Genomic DNA, 17,180 nt, shown 5'->3' on the forward strand with positions numbered 1-17,180 from the left:
ATGATTACTGAATCTGGCCATTAATAACGAAATCTTTCGTAATGATTCACCTGACCTTTCGGTTTTGAAGGGGTAACTTTGCGGTTTGGCCCTCGGTTATTTACCGATAGGGGCCTCGTGTTAATTACCCGCATTATTAAGTCCCGGTTTATTTATTAATTATATTGGAAAGCCTTAACTTTCACTGTTGACGCTTTTAACCCTTCTTCTACGAATTCGATCGTAACTTTCTCGTTTCATATCGAAACTTCGCGAAATTCATATATGTTATTTTAGTGAGGGTATAATACCGTTACAAAGTCTTGGGAACGTTAAAGGGTCACTCAGAGGTATTATTAAACATGTTGACACAGTTAACCCCTGTAGTTTGTAATCTCTCACTTTCTTTCGCGTTTTGTTTTTGTACGATCTATAATTTATTCGTTTGAAGGTTTAAGCATTATTTAGGGATACTATACAGTATATTTACCCTTGTTGACATTTATAACCCTCGAATTTATATACTTTCAAGGTTTGTCAAAATTAGTCCTTTATTTATTATAGATGCCACGTGTAAACAAATGACACGTGTTAACACATCATTGGACACAAAAATTCGAGGTGTTACATCCTCACCCCCTTAAAATAAATCTCGACCCGAGATTTACTCAAATAAATAGGGGTATTTTTCTTTCATTGTAGCTTCGACTTCCCACGTATATTCAGGACCTCTACGAGCATCCCATTTGACTTTTACAATTGGTACGTGCTTTCTGCGAAGCTTCTTCACCTGTCGATCTTCAATCGACAAGGGTTTTTCTATGAACTTTAAGCTCTCATCTATATGCACATCTGTGTGTGGAATCACCAACGATTCGTCGGCGAAGCACTTCTTGAGATTGCAGATGTGGAACACATTGTGAATTCCATTGAGCTCTTCAGGCAAGTTTAGTTTATAGGCAACTGATCCGACTCGTTCAATGACCTCAAAAGGTCCTATGTATCTCGGACTCAGCTTGCCCTTCTTGCCGAAGCGCATCACCCCCTTCCAGGGTGACACCTTAAGTAATACCTTTTCACCCACTTCGAAGTGAAAATCCTTACGCTTTGGATCAGCGTAGCTCTTCTGCCTATCGCGGGCAGCCTTGAGACGTTCCTGGATCTGGACAATCTTGTCCGTCGTCTGGAAAACAATCTCTGGTCCCGATAATTGGACCTCTCCTACTTCCGCCCAACAAACAGGCGATCTGCATTTCCTACCATATAATGCCTCGAAAGGCGCAGCCTTTATGCTGGTGTGGTAGCTATTATTGTAGGAGAATTCGATCAGGGGTAGGTTTTTATCCCAGTTACCACCTAAATCGATCGCACATGCACGAAGCATGTCTTCTAGCGTTTGGATAGTACGCTCACTTTGACCGTCCGTCTGCGGATGGTAAGCCGTACTAAAATTTAAACGCGTGCCCAAAGATTGCTGGAAACTTTTCCAGAAATGAGATGTGTATCTAGTATCCCTGTCTGAGATAATAGACACAGGTATGCCGTGTAAGGCTACAATCTTATCAACATAAAGTTGGGCTAACATATCGGAGCTATACGTCTCCTTGATGGGTAGGAAGTGAGCTGATTTAGTCAGCCTATCAACTATGACCCATATTGTATCGTTTCCTTTCCTGGTTCTGGGTAACTTGGTTATGAAGTCCATAGTTACGCATTCCCACTTCCACTCGGGAAGTTCAGGCTGTTGTAGCAAGCCCGACGGCTTTTGGTGCTCGGCTTTGACTTGAGCACAAGTCAAGCACTTTGCTACATGGGCGGCTACAGACTTTTTCAAGCCTATCCACCAATAATTTGCCTTTAAGTCTTGGTACATTTTATCAGCACCCGGATGGACTGAGTATTTGGAACTATGGGCTTCCTGGAGAACAACATCTCGTAGTCCTCCATATATCGGAACCCATATACGTCCGTTCAGTCTAAGAATTCCATCCTTGCTAAGAGTCAACTGCTCTTCAGTTACTCCCAGCTTTTCATTAGGATAATTAGCTTCCAACACAGCCTTTCGCTGTGCAGCCAAAATCCTTTCAATCAAATTATTTTTAACTTCAATGCTCTTGGCATTGATTCGAATGGGTTTTACCCTTTCTTTCCTGCTCAATGCATCGGCGACTACATTCTGCATCTGGGCACTTTACGCGGCCCGCATGGACATTCCATGCTTCTTTTACGCGGGTCGCCTAAAGTCCATATAACAGACGCGTTATTTAAGAGGCTCGCGGCCCGCCTCAACTAATGCTTAAACTTCACGCGGGTCGCCTAAGGTTAAGATTTCAGGATTTTTAAATCTTTTTGTAATGATTACTGAATCTGGCCATTAATAACGAAATCTTTCGTAATGATTCACCTGACCTTTCGGTTTTGAAGGGGTAACTTTGCGGTTTGGCCCTCGGTTATTTACCGATAGGGGCCTCGTGTTAATTACCCGCATTATTAAGTCCCCGGTTTATTTATTAATTATATTGGAAAGCCTTAACTTTCACTGTTGACGCTTTTAACCCTTCTTCTACGAATTCGATCGTAACTTTCTCGTTTCATATCGAAACTTCGCGAAATTCATATATGTTATTTTAGTGAGGGTATAATACCGTTACAAAGTCTTGGGAACGTTAAAGGGTCACTCAGAGGTATTATTAAACATGTTGACACAGTTAACCCCTGTAGTTTGTAATCTCTCACTTTCTTTCGCGTTTTGTTTTTGTACGATTTATAATTTATTCGTTTGAAGGTTTAAGCATTATTTAGGGATACTATACAGTATATTTACCCTTGTTGACATTTATAACCCTCGAATTTATATACTTTCAAGGTTTGTCAAAATTAGTCCTTTATTTATTATAGATGCCACGTGTAAACAAATGACACGTGTTAACACATCATTGGACACAAAAATTCGAGGTGTTACAATAATAATAATAATAATAATAATAATAATAATAATAATAATAATAATAATAATAATAATAATAATAATAATAATAATAATAATAATATTAATAATAATAATAATATATTTGTTCCATTCCTTGAAGGAATGGAAAAAAAACACCACATTACAAAGAAATGAAAATTGTTATATTTGGAAGGTTTACATTCCTTGTGGAATGTCTTATTCCATTACCACATGATAACCAAACAAGTTTTTTTTATTCCATCGGAATGATTCATTCCATTCCACCTTCTTTTCATTCATAGCAAACGCTACCTTATAGTCAGACTACTAGCACTTCATAAAAATGAAATGTCCCTATAATTGTACTGGGTCAATTTTGAGGTTCCTATTTTAAATAAAAAGATCAAGTGATTCTATATTGTGTAAAAGGCAAAGTTCTATGCTGTCACTTGAGGCCCAACTACATTGATGCGAACCTTGTAATGGATTGGTAAGATATGTGTTTCATTACATAAATTATGGATATATGTAGTGACCCATTAGTTGATTGTGTTTGTAACTAGTAAATTGTCCCGCGCGTTGTCGCGGCATTTCGTAAAAAATTTACGTTATAATATGGACCAACCGAAAACGTACATAAAAATAAACACGAAAACGTATTATATTTGACCAGGCTCAGTTCCGGAAAAAAATTACGTCGAAACGTAAAACAACTTGAATTTTTATACCCACACGTACATAAAAATAAACACGTAAAACTCGACTACAAGGTCTTTTTGAAATTAAGGGGTTGTACGTGTCAATGCTAAAACTTAAAGGGTAAAAATATACAAACGTATAAAAGGACAAATAAGACAAAAAAAGGTCAAGCCAACCATTGTTCACAGTTGTTGGTAATTGCATTAGACCATGTGTAGTGGTAATGCCCCTACTTTTAGGTGTTTTGCGTTATATGGCAGCCCAGTCAACAATGGGGCATTATAGGGCGTTTTCTAAAATGGGTGTAGTGGGGATCTGGGCATTGTGAGGCATTATGTTTGTAATAAAATTAAATAAAAAAACATCAAAAAATCTTATTGGACAAACAAAAGGAAGATAAAGGTAATTAGACAAAAGCAATGAAGCTGAGTGTGGAAAAAAGCACGCCAAAAGCAATTTGGGCAAAAGAAAACATCCCCGGGGTTGAGAAAGGGCGTTGTGGGGCGTTTTTTAAGGAATACGGATGGTGTTATAAGAATATGGATGAACAAAATGTGTACAGATGGTTTGAATCTCAGGCTTTTGACCCATATTTATTTATTTATTTATTTATATTTACATATTCTCCAAGTTAACCCATTTCTTTTTAACAAAATTTCTTTTTTGTTTTATTTCTATTTCACATATTTTGCATGTTAAAGATTAAACATAACCCAATATATATATTGGGTGTTTGGGTTTACTTTTTAAAAGTTCTTTTAGAGCAAAAATGACTTTTGAGAAGGACTTTTCTATCCAAACATTATTTAGAAGTCAGGAGAAAAGGAATTCCAAACACTATGAAAATAAGTTCTTTTTGAAGCTTTTTTTGTCTTCAAAAAGAAGAAAAGGAGAAGTTACAAATTGTGACTTTTTGATTATGAAAAGTCCTTCTGAGAAGGAGAAGGAGAAAAAGAATCCCAAACACCCCCATAGTATACGTATCAGTGGGGCTTCAAATTCTTTACTATTGCCTCTCTTGTGAGTTATGAGGGTTCTTCACCATAAACCACTAAATACTTAGTATATATTAAATAACATCACTAGCTACAGTATATACAAAACCCATAATGTATCATTTAATTACAAAAATATTATTGGATTGATAAGTGTATTTGTTGTACACCAAATGGGGTATAAATGTCAAGAGCTTAGACTATGGGGTATGGGGTAGGGTTGGGGTGGGGGTTGGCTGAAAACGCTCAAACCATCATCTCGGGTGGGCTTGGGTTTGTGCGTGACCCAAGGGGCGGGAGTTTAAGACCGGGCGTGGGGCGGGTCTATCAATATGACATGGCGGGCTCTCAATGGCCAAACCAAACTAACCGTTGGGCTAGCCATTGGCCAACAGCTATGTGTAAAAAAAATTTACTTTTTTAACTATAAATCTCACACTTCTATTCTTTTTTTACCACATCCAACTACAATACACTCCACCTCTTCTATAATCATCTCTATTTTCATTCTACAATACGAAAAATGAATCCTCATAATCATGGTTTTGACCCGAACAACCCGTGGGCATTCCAAGAAAATCCTAGCCCACCACCCAATCGTCCAATCCCTCCTCCATTTTTAATACACTCCAATATGCCCGATATGGCGGGTTACGCATCGTAAAAATTAAGACCGGGTACGACATCGCCTTCAAATGGGAGTTCGGGCTCCGTAGGGGAGTATACAGCGATCAGTTGGATGACATTGCAAGCAAGTTAGATACATTCAACGTATTCCAACAACAAAGGGCCGAAATTCGAAAGAGCAAAGAACCTAGGGATGCCCTGAAACAAAGACGAGATGATATGAAATTTCTAGCCCAGCCCATTGATCACCTATCAGGTGAAGAGTTAGAACTAATGTTGGAGACGAGAGAATAGATAAAGAAAAAATATAAGCACTAGGAATTTTTTTATGTAATTTTCTTTATTTAAAAAGCATTAAAAAATTTAAATTTTTTGTTTTAAAAAATATAAAATACCCGTTTCGGCTGGCCACGCCCCAAACCCCGTCCCACCATACCATCTTCAATGTGGGTCAAAAAATATAAGCACTAGGAATTTTTTTATGTAATTTTCTTTATTTAAAAAGCATTAAAAATTTAAATTTTTTGTTTTAAAAAATATAAAATACCCGTTTCGGCTGGCCACGCCCCAAACCCCGCCCCACCATACCATCTTCAATGTGGGTCAACCCAGCAAAGCCCTCTTAAGCCACGTATCAACCCATGCCCCAAACCTCTGCCCCACCATATCCCACACTCTTGATATAGAGAGAAAAATGATAGACATTTGCTGATTTGCATATAGTAACAACATGTGGGGCCATCTTTTTTTTTTAATTTATATCTTTTATAATTTGCACACACATAACATGAATATTTCTTTTTTTTTTCTCTAAAGTTTAAGATATGAACATAGAATGAAAGATAATAACTAAAAGTATCAAAATTTAATATAGAGATTTTTTTGAGCCACTAGAAAAAAGAAAAAAAAAAACTTATGAAGATTTGGCATGGTTTTACACAACTAATATAAAATGGTATCCAGAATGTATCATCGGAGTTTTAATTGTTTATGAAAACTAATCATTTGCTTATGTGTTATTAGATATGAGTTTGTTTATCATAATATTTTATTATTAAAAATATTTTTTAGCCTATTTTAGTTTTCGTACGAGTTAAGTATAGTTGATTTTTTTCGTGGAGAATACAGTTTGAAAAACATCGGTACTGGTACCGTATTTGCTTTATGTTTTTTTACGTGGCGGAATAAAATTTGTTGAAAATGGAGTTGTATTCGGAATAGAGTAGTTTTTATGGTACCGTAAATTATAATGAGTGTTGGTACGATAACAATACCATGACGAACTGAATTGGGTATTCATTTGTAAAGTTTTCGATCGATGTAAAATATGTATGGATATTTTGTATGGTGTATCTCTTTCGGTTGTTATTTTGATTGACGGTACTATATCGACTCGAACCGATAATGACGAAAGCCGATGTTTTGACGTAAATTTTGTTCGGGAACGAGTCAGATCAAATGTAATATGTCCCGTTCAACGGTATTAGTTCGAGTTACTATACCTTTCGACGTCGCCACACGCGCGACAAGTAAATTTACTAGTTTTTTAATCAATTAAAATGTAACTTATACAAATATATTCACAGAAAATATTATTTTTATGACATAATATATTTTGTTTTTCAATTAAATGCATTTTTTTCTTTCTCAAGCTATCGGATTTTTTTTCACCTTGCCCTTAGGCTCTAGAAAGACTAGAACTGTGGTAGTGTTTGGTATGCAGGAATGAGAGAGGAAATGAAATGGACTATTAGAGGGAATGGAGAAAAATGTGTTAGGTTGATCAAGGTAATGGAATCACCTATTACATATAGCATTCCATTCTCTCAAATTCATTTCATCCACGCCCCTTGTTTTTTTTTTCCATTCTATTCCCTCTCACACATTCATCACCAACACCTCCCACCACCTCTACCACTAGCCACCACCACCCACCGCCGCCACCTTACGCCATCGACCACCGGCGCCGCCACCACCGCCCACCGCCGCCACCTTACGCCATCGACCACCGGTTCCCACAACCACCCCGTCCGCCATCGAACATCGGCACCAACGCCCAGTGGCGGAGCTTGACCAAAAGTATCGAGGGGCGTAAAATGATGGGGCCCAAATTTTTTTTTCCTATCGTTATGTTTCGGGTCGGGTCGGGTTGGCTATTCGATTCAAGTCGGGTCAAATAGTAATAGTTCCAAATAAAAAAAGTGTATATTTACCAAACTACCAATCATTTATATACAAAGTTTATAAATATGTAGGATATACAATTCAGGAAAAATAATAGGGGGGGGGGGGATCTTATATATCTTTAAAATTTTCGGACGAAAAATCAGAACTTATACACTTCTAACCGAAACATTGGGGTGGGCGGGTGCACCCCTGGGCACCCACTATACTTCGCCACTGCCAACGCCACTATCAACCACCAAACACCACCGACCACCGCCACCACAACCCACCACCGTCGCCACCCTCCGCCACCTAACACCGGCGCCACCACCGGCCACCACCACTAACACCGCCACCACCCTTCGCCACAACATCGGCACCACTTAACTAATAGAATTGTGGGGAGGGGGTGTTAAAATGTGCATCTACATTTTATAATACAATTCTATTGTTATAAGGTAATACTTAATTATTGTACTTAATACTTGTCTCTATTTTCTAATTTTAGTGGGCAATTGGACATGTTGGAGCACAATTGGACTTCTATGTGGACTATTGGGCTGCTTGGATTAATTGGGCTTACTTGGACTGAAGAGAGGATAGAAGACAGAAGACCTGGTTGGTTGTTATAACCATTGTCCGAGTTTACCGGATATTAGTTAAAGACCCGGGTCACTATAAATATGTGTACCCGGGTACTGTTACACCTAACTTGATCATTCTTTGTATTATTGTTCTCTCTCTATTTTGGCGATTAGGGTTTCTTATGTGAATCTCTCTTATTCACATAATAGTGTGCTTGTTTTTGTCATTTACAGATTATCACATTGATAATCTGCTGTAGAGTGTTGAGTGTCTTGTGTCAGTTGATCAGTTGCGTAGAATTCTGTATTGTAAATCTTCGTTTTGGGTTAATAAACTTTTGGTTTGGGTACAGTTGTTCTTGATGCCTGTTGTTTTGGCAGTTTTAGCAACTTAGACCAACTTGCATTCTCAATTGCTAGATTATTTAACTCAACATGTCATAGATCAATCAACCTACGTTCTACAGCTTATTTCATCATTTTCAAATATTTTTATCGTTGCGGGCTTGTAAAATAATGTACCCAAGAAACCCTTCAATTATTGTTCATGCCCAAAAACCACCTCTTAAGAATAAAGACAGCAAACTAAATAAAAGTTTCAGACCATGCTTCAAATGTTGGCATTTTTGTGTTTTGACTTTTGATATTACTATTAAAAGAGTAAATTACGTTTTTGACGTTATGTCACTTTTACTATATTAGTCCAAAATAAGAATTTTTAACATATCTGCCCCCATGGTCTCTATAACTAACCATTTTTGCCCCCATGATCTCTAGACTTAGGGGCCAAAATGGTTAGTTATAGAGACCATGAGGGCAGATATGTTAAAAATTCTTATTTTGGGCTAATATAGTAAAAGTGCTATAACCACATGGGCCAAAAACGTAATTTACTCCTATTAAAATTATATATGTTTTATGTATGTATAAACAAATTCTACATGATATTAAAATTACCGATATCTCACCCATACCCCACCGTGACAACCTATATCTCAAATAGCAACCCTTGACCGCTATTTGATTTCAACTGCATTGATTCTCCTCTACCAAGGACTTACGAACATTGCCTTCTACGATGACGCCATCACACCTCATATTCAATATCAGTCCCAAGAACTTCATGAGCAGTCACAATGAATTCAGTAGTACAATCGACACAACATTACCCGAAGCATGTGTTTAATTCAGCAAATTCTTTCCTAATACTTGCACGACCATGTATCATCATGGAATACGTTCTCAAATCATCACGCTCGCTCTTCTAAAGGAACCACACGTAATCTACTACTAAGGGTTGACAAATATAAGTTAGGATAACATCTATATATCCTAAAGACACCGCATCGCGTTAATCTACAAATCAATCCTACCATTAAAAATGCTTAACACATACATTCAAGCAACTACGTGGCTTGTGGCCACTCGAAAACAATCCTTATGCATTTCTTAAGGTACAACATTAGTCGATGAACTTTGAGACATTGTCTTTAACTACCATATTTTGGTTGTGTTTATATAAAAAAAAATGGATCACAAATGATAGTTTATATGTTCCGGTTAGTCTTTTTTGCCATTTTCCCCGTCTTCGCCTCTCAGGAACTTCGAGAACCAATATGCAGACGATTTTGGATGACGAGTGAGACCGTTCTTGTAGTCAACATATATCAAACCGAACCGCTTTGTATAACCATCAGCCCACTCAAAATTATCCACTAATGACCAAGCAAAGTATCCCTTAACATCCACTCCTTCCCTACAACAATAAATTTTTGTATAGTGTAAGAACAGGTAACATATTGTGTATACATGAATTGTATAGGTGGAAATTGCCCTCTCCACTATCAAAGAAGAAACTTCATCATAAATCGAACATTAAAATAGCGGAACTCACTTGATAGCCAGAGAAACAGATGCGAGATATCCCTTATAGTAATTAACTCTCAGTTTGTCATCCAACATTTCATGTAGGGGAGATGCATCGTTGTCTTCATCGTCCATGCCTGTATAACGATTTTTTTTAATAGAGAACACTGAGAACTACATAAGCATTTTGTGCATAGTGCGTGAAACATAATCTCAGTTCTTTACTTAAATTTGGTTTTGTATTGAACATCCCTTTTGGTTTTGTATTGAACATCCCTCTATATGTACGCACGTGTGTGTCCCAAGTATTTGGTCGATTTGAAGCCTCGGAAAAGGACTAGAGTGCACATGTTTACAAGAAAATGTAAATTAATTTAGAAGTACTAAAGACATACCATTTTCAGTAATGTATATTGGCGGATTATTGTACTTTTGAGCTATGTACTTAAGAACTTTCCGGAGACCCCATGGAACAACATACAGCCATGGTGATGCTGCCTGCCATGAGATATGAATTAAAAACAAATATACATATTTTGTATGATTGAAGATATAGTAGATTACCTTTTCACCAATCGCTCCATTTTCCCATACATCTGAAAGACAAAAATGGAGGACCATGGTAAACCTCCAATGATTATTCAGTTACATATACATACAGATATCATATATATACACACACACATGAATCTTCATTGTGAAGGATTTCACATACCTTCACAGTGAAATTTGTTATAAAAACCAACTTTTACATCGCCTTGCATTTGTCAAAACTTGTGAAAATATACGGATTGCAACAACAACAACAACAACCATACCCAGTATCATCCCACCTATAGTGAAGCTATTGATAGGGTCTGGGGAGGGTAGGATGTAGGCAAGCCTTACCTCTATCCCAGGGAATAGAGAGGCTGCTTCCAGTGAGACCCCCGGAAACTTGAAAATATACGGATTGCAAAAACAAAAAATAATAAATAATAAATGAAGGTGAAAAACGAGTTGTGGAGGCATATTTTTATAATTTTTATCAAAAGGGGCTAATCCAACCTTATATATATTCATGTGCGTGCGCAGACACACGCACATATATATACAGAGAGAGAGAGAGAGAGAGAGAGAGAGCCATAATAAAGCTTAAGAACAAAAGAACACATATGACCCCTTTGATAAAAAAAAATAAATAAAGGACAAAATTGAGTATATTCACATGTGTATGAAACATTTATTCGTTTTTGCACACACACACACATATACTGTGAATATACATGTAAAGACAGACACAACAAGCGTGACCAGCAACTTTCCCGCACCCGGGCTACAGGTAAGCCTAAAACTCACAATCTTCACTTTCGAACACTCCTAACAAGTATGGTGCTCCTCCCACGTTTGCACGCGGGAGCAACACTAGACTGGGGGACTTGATGGGGTATGGTATTTAACCCGACCCGAACGACCGGACATTTATGTTACTTATCGCTTTTTATATTATGTTATTTATTATTGTGTACTAACCCGCGAAGTCCAGCGCGTTGTAGTTTACACTACACTAGGCTGTGGGCTTGTAGAGACAACCCCTAACTGGGCCTGGCCCATTGAGGTTATGGTTACCCATGTCTCCTATATATAAGGAGGTCTTCACCTCATTATTAGGGCAAGAGACATGGGGCAAACATACTTTTTGTAGCTAGAAATAGAGGATTCTTCCTCTACCGGCCGTCTCTACATCCCTATTTTTCTCTCTTATCCATTGCAGATCTAGGTTCAAGAGGAAGAACAAGGTGTGATTCTCCATCCTCTCAAAGAAAGCAGTTCCAATCATCCTGGCGGTGATTCCGTATTTCTTCACATGTGTATGAAACATTTATTCATTTTTGCACACACACACGTATATGTGTATGTGTGTGTGCGCGTATATTTATATGTATGTATGTATGTATATGTGTATGTATGAATGTATATATAGTCGCACGCATGATAAAAATAAATAAAGGACAAAAGGAAGTAGTGTACCTATTCTTGTTGCCTCTTGTATTGTATAATAATTATTTTCTGCTTTGTTTGTCCAATGTGACACAAATCTTGATGTATAATGATTTAAACCAACAAAATCCAGTGAGTTTCTTATTAATTCTTTATCTTTCTGGGAAAATACCGGAAGCTTGTCTCCAACCCTCTCCTGCATAGATTTAGGATATTCTCCAAAAAATATCGGATCCAAGTACCTAAGTAATAAAGTAAAATTTAGAACACGAATAAGTATTTAGAAATGAAGCATAATTAGTCAACCTACCATCCTAGATGAAAATCAATACGCCTTGCTGCCGCAGCTTTATCTTCTTCTTTATCAGTTAACGCCTCCGCCCATTCACAATCAACAACCAATCCTATTTCTCCACCTTGCAGATCCTGTGTTGAATATAATAAATATTCGTATTACAGTATTACTAACCGATTTTATAAACTAGAAAAGATTTAAAAAAAAAAACATTAATGCCCACCTTAAATTTTTTTCTATATATTGAAACTGCTTCTGCATGGGCCAAAAGCTGGTGATGGGCAGCCAAATACGGTTCAGCTGACTGATGGTCACATCTTCCAGGTGCAAATACACCGGTAAAATATCCGTTTACTGCTGTCTGAAGGGGCTCATTGATTGTAATCCACTTCTTCACTCTATCACCGAAACTTGCAAAGCAAGTTTCTGCATAGATAGCGAAATACTTTCTGTACATTTGGTACATGCTTAAAATTAGACAAGAATAATATTAAAAAAAAAAAACAACTTTTAACCTGTTTAACCTGTCCTTCCCATTATCATTAACATACAAACTGAAGTGACAGGTTGCATAACCAAGATAGCGGCAAAAGGACAAAAGGCGAAAACTTACACCACTGAGTCACTTAACCACCCTCCCATTGACTCATCAAGATGCAATGGAATATCCCAATGGTATAATGTTACACACGGCTCAATTCCTGCAATGTATAATTGCAATTTAGTGGTAACAACTCAATCCTCATGTAAGATAAAAGCAACAAATTTTATTAGTGCATACCCTTTTCTAGAAGGTAGTTTATAAGATTATTGTAATACATGATCCCTTCGTTGTTGACTTCGGTTCCCAGCCCATCTGTAAAAAAGATATAGTTTTTAGTGGATCCACTTTCATCACAAAACCAAAAAAAATGTCAAAATATGTAAAACAGACACCTGCATTTATGATGCAACCAATTGTTTTGGTAATAATCTTAACAACAGGCATTACCTGGATAGATACGAGACCAGGATATAGAAAATCGGTAAGCACTGAAACCCAATTTGGCAATAAGGTCAACGTCTTCCTGTATTTCAAAAAAAAAATAATATGGATAAGCTAACGGACACAAAGGAAATCATTTGATAATCATACATTGGCATATAAAAATACTATGGTCGTTGGTCCCTCAAAGTAAACATAGGAAGATGGTGTTTCAATAGTAAGCAACAAAAAAAAAAAAAAAAAAAAAAAAAAAAAAAAAAACTGACTTCACATCTTATTGAAGTAACTACATGGTAAACGAATGATTAGTTCTTCCGGAAAAAGGAAAATCAGAAAAACAAAGCCTATGTAGGCTTACGGCTTTCGGGGTGCCAAATTTTCCTTAAATGAATGCAAATCCATAAATGCGAATGTTGTACAAAAACAAAACCTTGTAACGATGGTATTGATCTACTGCTACATCTCCGTTTTTCCCATCTTTTATCTTTCCTGGTAGACCAAGAGAGAAAAAAAAAAAAGCAAAGTAAAATTCCTTAGCAGTTAATGTCATGATATATAAAAGAACATAGTTATTAAACGCGTTAAGCGCACTCAAGGCGCATAGGCCTCGCCTGGGGCCTAGGCGCAAGGCGCAAAGAAAGCGCGGGCCTGAGAAAGAAAAAGCGTACAACAAAAAAAACATAAAATATTTTTATATAATAGAAAATTAATACTATTCTTCAAATAAAATAAAATAAAGCTATTATATAACATTTAATATCGTCTATTTAATACCAAAAGTTATAAAATGCTAGTTTATTAGTGTAGAAAAGTAGTTTCGTTAGATAAAAGTAGAAATTTAGCTAGAATCTTGCAAGAATTTGGCCGAAAACCCTCAAGAATCTAGGAATCTCGCCGGAACCTGCGCATGAACCATCACTTGGAGAATTAAAGCGCCTTGACTTAAGGCGCAATTGCCTCGCCTCGCTAGGAAATTGGGCCTAGGCGCAAGAGGCGATGGCTTTTAACAACTATGTAAAAGAATATTATAACAAGCAATACAATAAACCTTGTGTGTGTGTGAAAGCATCCCATATGCAAGGACCCCTGCCACCCTCATTAGCAGCTCCTTCAACCTGCAATATAGCAACAAACGAGAGAACATGCTTGAACTTAACTACCAAAGCATTTCAGTACTTTGACTAACATTCGGTCAAATAATTATATAGTTAGTATATCTTTGTTTATCGACTACTGTATGAAACGCCTGTACTTGTTTGTGCTCCAAGAAAACAAGGATCCGGTTTTAAAAAGCATTATCAACACCTTTTAGGTTATGATTTCAACTAAACATAAGTGCAACAGTTCAAATCAAAGTTTATCAGTTGACGATTTCAAATCAAATGGTACAGCATTCATAGATTCAGGAAAACCGAAATCTGAAACGGCGGATCAATCGTTTCATTGCAGAAATATAAAAATAAATCGAAACATATGAACTTATCATGTTAACTAATCATGAATATAGATGTCATCTATTAACGAACAGCACTGCATTTCAAAATTTAAATCTGAAACGGCGATTCAAGGATCAATCGTTTCATTGCAAAAAAAAAATAATAATAAAATAAAATAAAAATTGAAAAAATCGAAACAGAAGATTCAAATTAACTGAACATCATCAACTAACGATTTCAAAAGTAAACAATGCCGCATTTCAGCATTCATAGATTCAGGAAATCTGAAATCGAGAGTCAAGGATGAACCGTTTGATTTCTTTCATCAATCGGAAAACAATGAAGAAGAAGCGTATGAAGTTAACTAAACATGAATTTAGATGATAAGCGTAGATTCAAAATCTGAAATGAGAACCTGATAAGCAGAAGTAGCGACGCCAAAGAGGAAATTGGGCGGGAAATGAGCAGGAGAGAGTTGATGAATAGGTGGAATCATGGAGTTCCATTCTTCCTCCATCATTCTCTTTCTTTCGTTCTCCATGATTGATTCACTTCAACTTCCACTGTCACCAACAACTTCCTGAACAAGAGTTGAGTGTTGACTTGATATAACATACATCATACAATTATGAGTTAAATGTAATTTTAGTATATGGTTTTAATCATTTTATCAGTTTAGTTTAAAAGTTTTATTTTCGTATGTGAGTTCAAAAGGATTTCATCGTTGCGATTTTAGTCCACTATGTTAATTTTATCCATTTTTTCTGTTAACAAGAAGCGCAATCTGGTCATTTTATTTGTAATTATGTGAACTAGATGGGCAATTCGGCCGTATAATTTATATATGCGTGGGCCCTCAGGGTGCAAAAGTGAAATTGCACTAATTTTAATGTTGTTTTACTAATTTCGTGAAAATAACGTTAAAAGCAGCGGACGGTTAATCATGCATCATTTGGTGGCATTGATAGTCGAAAGACAAAAGGGTACATGCACTAATCGGTCTTTGTCCCGATTGTTGAGTGTTATGTGCCTTATGTCCAAGGCTTAATGCAAAACTACTATCTAGCCGGGGGTCTCACTGGAAGCAGTCTCTCTATTCCTATGGGGTAGAGGTAAGGTTGTCTACATCTTACCCTTCTCGGACCCTATCTTTGCTTTGTTATTCAGGGCCGGCCCTGGGGGTGGGTGGGGAGGACTACCGGCCATGGCCCGATATTTCGAAGGACACGCTATTTTTAGAAAAAAAAAACCCAATATGTATATATACAAAATTCTTTTTTAATAGTGTATACCTATACAAACACCAACATAGACCCACTTGCAAAACTATTTTTATGCTTTAGATTAGTTATTAGCCCATTGGCATTAGGTTTAGACTTTTATTGAGCCCAATACCCAATTTCGTTAAGGTCTAAGGGCACGTTTTTTGGAGCTCGAACAGGGTACACGAATTCTCAGGGTCGACCCTGTTGCTATTGGTAGGATTTACTGAGTATAATGAGTTACAATAATAGACCCGATAACATGATTCATATGGAAATCTTTTAAAAAATGAGTTACTATAATAGACCTAATAACATGATTCATGTGGAAATGTTTTTAAATTAAGTTTCAACAATAAGGTTATGCGTAATAGGCCATAGGGGCGTGAAGGAGTTTGATAACGCCCCTAACACTACCCCTTTAGGCATTATAGGGACATGAAGAGTGGGGGACAGTTCTAAGATAACGCCAAATGAAGGGAAAAACAAAATGGAAAGCAATGATTGAAAGGAAATTAAGGGACGTTAACCATTACACATTTTTAAATAGGCGTTATAATGCTGATGTGACGGAAAATACCCCTTAGGGGGCATTAACAATTATCGATGGTTTATTTGACATGAGAACATGATTCACCTATTCACGAATATGAGTAACGGTTACGATAGAGTCGATACCGGTATCGATATTGTTCCGTGTAATTAAATAAAATATATATTTGAGCAAATGGATTCCAACAAAATATAATGTTTTCGCTTGGAGGGCGGAGCTTTGATAAAATTTCGACGGCGTTAGCTCTTAAAGAAGGATTTGGGTGATTTGTCTTGTCGATATGCAGCGATGGTGAAGAATCGGTCGAACATCTCTTCACTTCTTGCTTTCTTTCTGTGGTTCTTTGGCAACACGTTAGCTTGTGGTGCAAGGTGTCGAACTTTTTTGTTCTCTTTCGAAGATTTGCTGGAGATCAATCTTTCTACAGGTCTTGCGGCAGGGGCAAAAGAGGCTTTGTATGGTATCATCATTACTGGACGCTGAAGCATTTGGCGTGCGAGGAACGAAGCAAAGTTTTCAAACAAAGTTGATCGGGTCGAAGATATCATTAGTGAGATCAAGTTGTTAGGTTTTCTTTGTTTTAAAAGTAGATCGAATTTTAAAGACATCAAGTGGGGTGAGTGGCGTAAATTTGTAATTATAGTGTAGTTGTGTCGGTTGTCCCGTTGTGGGACGGTCGGTTGTTTCTAATGAAGTATACTTTTCAAAAAAGAAAACAACCTATGTTCTGCAGCTTGTTTCATCATTTTCAAATATTTTATTGTTGTAAGCTTGTAAAAAAATATACCCAAGAAACCCTAAAA

General features: G+C 37.0%; 1 protein-coding gene across 1 annotated transcript; it reads right to left on the reverse strand.

Annotated features, from left to right (window-relative positions):
- Positions 1–9,397: 9,397 nt before the first annotated feature.
- LOC110864736 (beta-glucosidase 42) lies at positions 9,398–15,169 on the reverse strand. The gene is made up of 13 exons (XM_022113861.2): positions 14,978–15,169; positions 14,175–14,241; positions 13,557–13,615; positions 13,133–13,208; positions 12,923–12,997; positions 12,755–12,842; positions 12,365–12,590; positions 12,157–12,272; positions 11,877–12,088; positions 10,431–10,462; positions 10,262–10,364; positions 9,895–10,003; positions 9,398–9,756 (listed from the first exon to the last, which is right to left on the reverse strand). The coding sequence occupies exons 1-13, from the start codon at positions 15,101–15,103 to the stop codon at positions 9,561–9,563; spliced, it is 1,485 nt and encodes a 494-aa protein (XP_021969553.1). The 5' UTR covers positions 15,104–15,169; the 3' UTR covers positions 9,398–9,560.
- Between the last annotated feature and the right edge of the window lie 2,011 nt (positions 15,170–17,180).

The sequence above is a fragment of the Helianthus annuus genome, chromosome 6 (assembly GCF_002127325.2).
Source record: "Helianthus annuus cultivar XRQ/B chromosome 6, HanXRQr2.0-SUNRISE, whole genome shotgun sequence".
In the NCBI taxonomy this organism is placed as follows: domain Eukaryota; kingdom Viridiplantae; phylum Streptophyta; class Magnoliopsida; order Asterales; family Asteraceae; genus Helianthus; species Helianthus annuus.

Coding starts and splice junctions, on each gene's coding strand:
- LOC110864736 (XM_022113861.2), bottom strand. CDS start 15,103: ATGGAGAACGAAAGAAAGAGAATGATGGAGGAAGAATGGAACTCCATG. Junction 14,242..14,977: donor TCGCTACTTCTGCTTATCAG/GTTCTCATTTCA, acceptor GCTATATTGCAG/GTTGAAGGAGCTGCTAATGA. Junction 10,004..10,261: donor AATATACATTACTGAAAATG/GTATGTCTTTAG, acceptor ATCGTTATACAG/GCATGGACGATGAAGACAAC.